The 8,411-nt window shown below is 34.7% G+C and overlaps 1 protein-coding gene across 1 annotated transcript in view; it reads right to left on the reverse strand.

The window, feature by feature from the left end:
• The window catches only part of N4BP2 (NEDD4 binding protein 2), a 73,843-nt gene extending 70,139 nt beyond the window's left edge, over nt 1-3,704 (reverse strand). Inside the window, exon 1 of the mRNA XM_090266967.1 lies at nt 3,377-3,704. Within this exon, the coding sequence (XP_090123093.1) occupies nt 3,377-3,596 (220 nt within the window). The 5' untranslated portion in view covers nt 3,597-3,704. The remainder of the gene's footprint in view (nt 1-3,376) is intronic.
• Between the last annotated feature and the right edge of the window lie 4,707 nt (nt 3,705-8,411).

Genomic DNA, 8,411 nt, shown 5'->3' on the forward strand with positions numbered 1-8,411 from the left:
CTATGAATTTCACTTAATTAAAAACAATATGTAAGAGCACATATCTGCATATCAGACATACTTTATACAAAGGTGAATAAGACGTTATTTTACTACACTTAAAGAAATTGTGCCAGTTATAAAGACAGTCACAGGGATATAAAATACAGCATAGGGAATAGAATCAATAATATTGTAATAACATACATAAATGTCTAATCACTATGTTGTACACCTGAAACTAATATAATATTGTATGTCAACTATAACTGAAAAAAACTTTTAAAAATTAAAAAAAAAATTTAAGGATTTTTTGCAGTCTAATAGAGGCAATTAAAGATAATTGCATTAGTAGACAATTACATTATAGATTAAATAATGCACACTTTTAATATACAAATGCCAAAGCAGCCTTACAGGAAAGTAAGGAAAGATTTCAGATAGGGTGATATGTGAACTAGGGCTTGAAGAGTAAAAAGAAACTTATCACACACGGAAAGGAAAGGCAAAGCCAGTCCTGAAAACACAAAGTATGTTCAAGGTATTGAAAGAAGCTGGTGGACACACAGTATATAGTGGATAAGAGGAGATAAAACTAGAAAAGGGAGATAAGGGGAAATGTGGAGGTGTCCTTATGTCATGGTAAGAAATACCAATTTTATTTCTAAGGGAACTTGAAAGGAAACTACCTGTCATAGCATTTGGGCTAGAAGTTCTATATGCCTCACCTCACTGAATCCTCAAATAATATTAAGAGGTACAGAATTCCTTGGAAATAAAGAAAAGTTCAAGAAGTACCTTCACATGGCCCAAGTCACACAAATAATAAGTGACAGACCCATGACTGGTAAGTCTGACTCCAATGCTGAGCTCTTTCCAATGCTGAACTCTTTCCATTATAACACAAACAGAATTGTTAAGCATTTGAAATTTGGGGCTTTTCTGTTTTATTTTTGTGTTTTGTCTTGTGTTTTTTTAAGGACTGTAACTATGGGAACAACACAGCACAGCAGGTAATAACAGCTCTCATATGGAGTCAGAAGACCAGCATTTAAATCCTTACTTGCTGGCTATGACACTTTGAACATGTTGCTTTACTTCCCTAAGCCTGATTTGCTCATTTGCGATATGGGGATAATAAAAGTACCTACCTCATAGGGTTGCTGTGAGGATTAAATGAGATAATCCATGAAAAATTGCTGTGCACAAGGACTGGCACCTAGTAAGCACCCAATTAATGTTCCCTTAAGAAGAAAAACAAAGATGGATTGGAGGGGACAAGCCTGACAGAGAGACCAGTTAGGAGATTATAGCAATACTACTATAAAAGCTAGAAGCCCTAAACATAGGAATAAAAAGAAAGAAAATACAAGAGGCATTTCTATGAAAGAAAATATACATGATAAAAAAAACATAAAAGATGAACCAAAAACAATGTGTAGAAAAGGGAAAGCAGTATTAAATTAAAGGTCAAGATATAGATCACACAAATGAAAAGTCCTTACAGATTGTTGAAAAAAATTAAAACAATGATAAACAACATAAACAAAATTCACACAAGAATTAATGAACAATTTATACACAAAATGTTCAACATCCCTCTGTACTTAAAAAAAATCACACACACAACTTAAGTAATTTTATTCCTATTAAAATCTTAAAACACTACTACACAATTCTGAAAAGGCTATAATGAAACCACTATATTTACACAGTGGTGGGGTTATTCCACCTCCTTGATAGGTCATGTAGCAGTGTTTGCAAGAGCGGAAAACTGTTCTGTTCTACAACGTAAGCAATAAAACTTGAGGACTAAGAAAAAAAGCCAAAAGAAGGAAAAACTATTTGTACCAAGATGTTCTCTGAAATATTAACTATTCATGAAACACTTAGATATAATTAAACAATTTCGAGCACAACAACTCAGTGGAATATTAGAAAACTAATAAAAATAAATATAAAGATTCCACCAACAGCAAAAAAGTGCTTATATTAAGTTTAAAAAGTTGAATATACAATTTCATCAAATGCTACTATTCAAACTATTCAAAATATCAGTATTTATGAAAAAGGTGTAGAGAAGATCCTAGAAAAAATGATTTCTGTTAGGATTAAGGGTAATATATCTTTCATCTAATTCCTCATTGCTATTTTAGTATGTACAACAAATAAATTTTTAACACATCAAAATGAGGAAATAAATATTGAAGTCACACATAAAATTCTATTCACCATCATTTCTGAGCATCATATGGACGGCTGAAAACTGGTTTTTCAGCACATATATCATAACAGGGTAGATATGCTTGCTTACACCACAGACGATGTAATAAATAGAAATGGAAGTTTATCATGCATTACCGAAACATTCCAAATCTAGAATAATTTTATCTCATATAATCATAGACAATAGCAATATTAAGCATCAACATTTAATTTACTCATCCAGTCAACTTTGAAACTGTCCCCTCTCAAGCAAACATACTCCTAAATAATTTATTACAAGTCATCAATGACTTACTATATTGAAAGCCTTACCAACACACACACACACACACACACACACACACACACACACACACCTTGATCCTCACCAAATAAATAATATGCGGTACATACTATTCTTTTTCTCATTAACAGATAAGAAAACTGAGACCCACAGAGGTTAAGTTGCAGAGCTGGAAATCCAAACCAGGCTTGTTGACTCCAAAGCCAATATTCTGAAACCACACTACTCTACTAGCCTCAACCTTTATCAGTTCTCATTCCCACACTTATAATTACCTTTTCACTCAATAAATAGTTACTGAAGTCCTACTATGAGTCATTTGCTATTTTAGTGGCTGGGGAGACAGCAGTAAACAAAACAGAAACAAAAGTTTTTAAAATCTGTCTTTATGGAGCTTACATTCTAGGACAGTTGTTCTCAACTGGGGATGATTCTGGCCCCAGGGAACAATGACAATATATAGAGACATTTGTAATTGTCACAACTTGGGGGGTGGAAGTGCTAAGGGCATCTAATGGGTACAGGCCAGGGATGCTACTGAATACCCTACGATGCACAAGAGAACCACTCACAGGAAAGAATTATCTAGATCAAAATGTCAATAGTGCCAACCTGGTCCAACAAGGAGGTAAAAAATAAATAAAACAGAATATGTTAGTTATAAATACATCTTACATCCAGAACTGTACATTTCTTGCAAGCAGAAACTGCTTTCTTCTTCATATCCTTCATAATACCAAACTTTGAACCTTTCCCACAGCAGATACTCAGTAAGTGATAAACAAAATAGAAATAAGGCAGTCATTTTTCTGTAATACTACTGGTCATGACATAGTACATGAAGTCTTCTTACAAGATACAAAGGGATCAAACTAAACTTTTTCTCACCTTTGAAATCACATTCAGAAAGCATCAAATACACTACATCAGGATCCAGATCAGAAAACATCTCTGAGATACGGATGAAGAGTTCTTCCTGATCTTTGGTTTCACACTTGGAAGGAAGAGTAGATGGCTCCTCATGACTAGCAACACTGGATACAACTTCCTTAACGTTTGCAGGCTTCCGAGAAGGATTTCCCCCAAGATTTTTCCTTCTCCTTGGCATTCTGACTTCCAAAACTAAAATGTTTCCCTTTTATTATGTAAGATGTTCAATATTTTAGTCATACCTCAAAGAAAACAGGGTTAAATATCTTGCACAATCCAGCAGTAATAGGACCTAAAATAGAAAGCAAGTAGAAACACTGAGACTATATACTTATTTTTCATTTCTAAAATTGGAATTGTACCTTTATTTAACTCTAAGGAAGGATCATCAACTCTGGCAGCAAAGCCAAAAAGCAGTCAAACAATTTCTCCCTCTACAAAATATTCAAGTTTTGCCAGGATCAAACATGTTAAACAGTTAAGACCTTAACAAACGTAACATATTTTCAGAACAGTAAGTACACTGTTTTGATATCATTATTTCTGTTAAGAAAAACCATAAGACAATAGTGAACACCCACATGTGAATGTCTAATAGGCATCACAAACTCAACATGTCCAAAACTGAGCTCCTGATCAGCTCTTTCCAACCTGCTCTTCCCAGTCTTTCCCATCTCAAAGCAACTCTATCCTTCCAACTCCTCAGGTCAAAAATCTTGGAATAATTATTGACTGTTCTTATCCCACATCCAATCAGTAAGCCAATTTTGTCAGTACAATCCTGAAAATGTGTCCAGAATACTGCAATAAGTCTCCTAACCAATCTTCCTGCTTACAACTCTTGCCCCTTTGGTCTACGTAGCAAATCCATCCGTGACTTAGTTAAACTGTAGGTCAGATCATGCCTCTTGTCTGTTACATGATCCACTAGCTTCCTATCTCACTCCGGGTAAAAGCCAGAGCCCTTAAAATGGCCCATCGTTACCTCAATGATGTCATCCCCAATCCTTCCCTCATGGCTCCTGTCGCTCCAGCCACATTTTGCCTCCTTGCTCTTCTTCAAACACATTAGCCAGGCTCCCACCTAGGAACCCTCACGTCTTGGTTCTTTACCTGAATTACTATTCTCCCAGGTATTATTTCCTCACTGCCTTCCTATCATTACTGGAATGTTACCTTCCTCAAAAGTCAGTTCCCTAACATCACTTAATCCTTCTTCCCTTACTTGAATTTTCTCCATAAGACTTAATTATCTTCTAACATAGTATATTATTTTATTTATTTGTCTTACTTATTTATTGTATTTACTACCCATATTCCCGTAAAGTGTAAGCTCTACAACGGCAGGCAGTCTACTTGTTTTCTCTGCCTGTCTAATAAACATTTCAAATTTAACATATCCAAAACTAAATGCTTGATATTATCCCAAAAATACGCTCTATTTGATTGGCTACTATCACCTGTATTCTTGTTTCCTAAATGTCCTCTGTTGACTCCTACAGTTTTTTTGCAACTTACCAGCCAGAATGATCTTCATTCATCCTAAGTCAGAATGAATCAGGGTCTGCTCTAAATCCTCAAGTGGCTCGTTCTCCATGTCGCTCAGAGTAAAAACTCACATTCTTATAATGGCCCATCTCCCTGCTGACCTTTGATACTCTTCCCCAAGGTATCTGCGTTGCATTCTCACTCCTTCAAATCTTTGTTCAAGTATCACATTCAATCATTTCTTCCTTGATTACCCAATTTACAATCATATCCCCCACTCCCTCTGCCCCATTCTCTTTTTCCTGCTAACCACCCACTGCCCTTAACACTTTCTAACACTCAATAAATTTTACCTTTTAATTAAATTTATTGTGTCAAAGCTCTCTCCATCTTCCAGAACTGCACTGTTATCATGACAGCCACCAACCACATGTGCCTATTTAAATTTAAATTTAAATCATACACACACACACACACACACACACCAGATAAAGTAAAATTTAGAGCAAAGAAAATTACCAGAGAAGTATATTATATAATCACAAAGGATCAGTCCATCAAAAAGATACAGCAACCCTAAATATGTATGACCACACAACACAGTTACTAGAGAAATGAAACAAAAACTGATAAGTTGAAAGAAATACGCAAATCCACAATTACAGTTAAGAGACTCTAACACACCTCTCTCAACTATTTATGGAATAGACAGAAGACGGGCAAAGATCTAGAACTCATAACACCATTAAAAAAGATCTAAGCAACATTTGTAGAACACCCCACTGAATAATAGCAGAATACACATTCTTCAACAAGGGCTCACAGAACGTAAAACAAGGTAGACCCCATCTTAGGCTACAACACAAACCTCAGCATATTTAAAAGCATTGAAATCATACAAAGTATGTTCTCTAACCACAGTGAAATCAAACTAGAAATTAATAACAGAAAGGTAACAAGAAAATCTCCAAACACTTGGAACCTAAGCAATATACTAAATAATCCATGGCTCAAAGAAGAAGTCTCAAAGAAAATTTAAAAATGCATTGAAATAAATGAAAATAAAAACACACCATATCAAAATTTGTAGGAAACAGCTAAAGCAGCAATGACAAAAATTTATAGCACTAAATGCGTACATTAGAGAAGTGGGGAAATCTCTTGCCCAGACCAGTGTGGCTCAGTTAATTGGGCATCATCCCACAACGCAAAAGGTCACCTTTTGCTTCCCAGTCACATGCCTGGGTTGTGGTTTCAGTCCCAGTTAGGGCACATATGGAGAGGCAACCAATCGATGTTTCTCTTTACTATCGATGTTTCTCTCCCTCTCTTTTCCCCTTTCCCTCTAAAAAATTAAATATATTTTTTAAAACTTTAAAAAAGAGAAGTCTCAAATCAATAATCTAAGCCCCACCCCAAGAACCTAGAAAAAGAAGAGCAAATAAACCCAAAGCCAATAGAAGGCAATAATAAAAATAAGAGCAGAAATAAGTGAAATGGAAAACAAAAATAAAGAAAAAAGATCGATGCAATAAGTTGATGGTTCTTTGAAAAGATCAGTAAAACTGACAATTCTCTAAGCCAAACTGACAAAGGAAAAAAGAGGCAACACAAATTACCAGTATCGGGAATAAAACAAGGGCTATTACTACAGACATCTAAGGACTAATAAGGGAATCCTTTACAGAAACTGAATAAAAAATAAAACTCATAAGGGAATCCTATGAACAACTGTACAAACGAAAATTTGACAACATATATGAAATGGACTAATTTCTCAAAAACTACAAACTACCACAACTTACCCAACAATAAATAGATAAAAGCCTTATGGCTTTTAAGGAAATTTGATTCACAATTTTAAAACTCCCAAAATAGATACTCGAGGTTCAAATGCTTCAGTGGAGAATTCTACCAAAGATTTTTAAGGAAAATTAACTTTACCACTACACAATTTCTACCAAAAACAGAAACAGAGGGAACACTTCCCAATTCATTTTATAAAGTTAATACTATCCTGATAACCAAAATCAGATAAAGCCAATTTAAAAAAAACAATATTCTTTATGAAGAAAGATGTAAAAATCTTTAACAAAATATTACCAAATATAAATCAGTCATATATAATAAAGTATTTTTCCCAGGGATTTATTGAGGATTAGTCCAGGGATGCAAAGCTGTTTCAATGTTTTTTAAAAATCAGTGTAGCCTACCCTATCAATAGGCTAAATGAAAATAATCAAAATCATATCAATCAAGGAAGAAAAAAACATGACAAAATTCAACATCCATTCATGACAAAATAAACTACCAAAAAATAGGAATAGTGGAGAACTTCCTCAACTTAATTAAAAGCATCTATTAAAAAAACCTACAGCTAACATTTTATTTAATGGGAGGTACTAAATGCTTTCATCCTAAAATTGAGAACAAGGCAAGATGCCCACTCTTGCCACTGTTATTCAACATAATGAAGAAAGTTTTAGCCTGTGAGATAAGAAACAGAAATAAAGGGCATACAGACCAAAAAGGAATAGAATTGTCCCTACTTGCAGATGACACAGTCCCAAGAAAATCTACAAAAAATCCCAAGAAATCTACAAAATCTCCAACAAATAAACAGTTTCAGCAAAGTGCAGGATACAGGCATACCTCCAAGATATTGCAGATTCGTTTCCAGTACACTGCAATAAAGTGAATATCACAATAAAGCAAGTCACATTTTTGGGTTACCCAGTGCATATAAGTTATATTTACACTATACTATATATAGCATGTTAAGTATTCAATAGCATTATGTTTAGAAATACAATGTACATACCTTAATTTAAAAATACTTTATTGCTGAAGATTGCTAACTATCATCTGAGTCTTCAGAAAGTCATAATCTTTTTGCTGGTGGAGGGTCTTGCCTTGATGTTGATGGATGCTGACTGATCAGGGTGGTGGCGGTGGCTGAAAGCTGGGGTGACTGTGGCAATTTCTTAAAATGAAACAACAATGAACTCTGCCACAGCAACTGACTCTTCCTTTCATGAACACTTTCTCTGTAGCATGTGATGCTGTTTAATAGCATTTTACCCACAGCAGGACTTTCAACATTGAGTCAATCCTCTCAAACCCTGCTGCTCCTTTATCAACTAAGCTTATATAATATTCTAACTCTTTTGTTGTTATTTCAATAATCTTCACAGCATCTTCACCAGGAGTAGATTCCATCTCAAAAAACCACTTTCTTTAATCATAAGAAGCAACTCCTCATCCATTAGGATTTTATGATAAGATTGCAGCAATTCAGTCAATCTTCAGGCTCCACTTCCAATTCTAGTTCTCTTGCTATATCCACCAACATCTGCAGTTAGTTGTTCCACTAGTCTTAAACCCCTCAAAGTCATCCTTGAAGTGAAAATAAACTTCTTCTCAACTCCTGTTAATGTTTATCTTTTGACCTCTTCCCATGAATATTCTTAATGGCATCTAAAATGGTGAATCCTTTCCAGAAGGT

Source organism: Furipterus horrens, unplaced genomic scaffold, assembly GCF_987537825.1.
Source record: "Furipterus horrens unplaced genomic scaffold, mFurHor1.1.pri manual_scaffold_2, whole genome shotgun sequence".
Classification (NCBI taxonomy): domain Eukaryota; kingdom Metazoa; phylum Chordata; class Mammalia; order Chiroptera; family Furipteridae; genus Furipterus; species Furipterus horrens.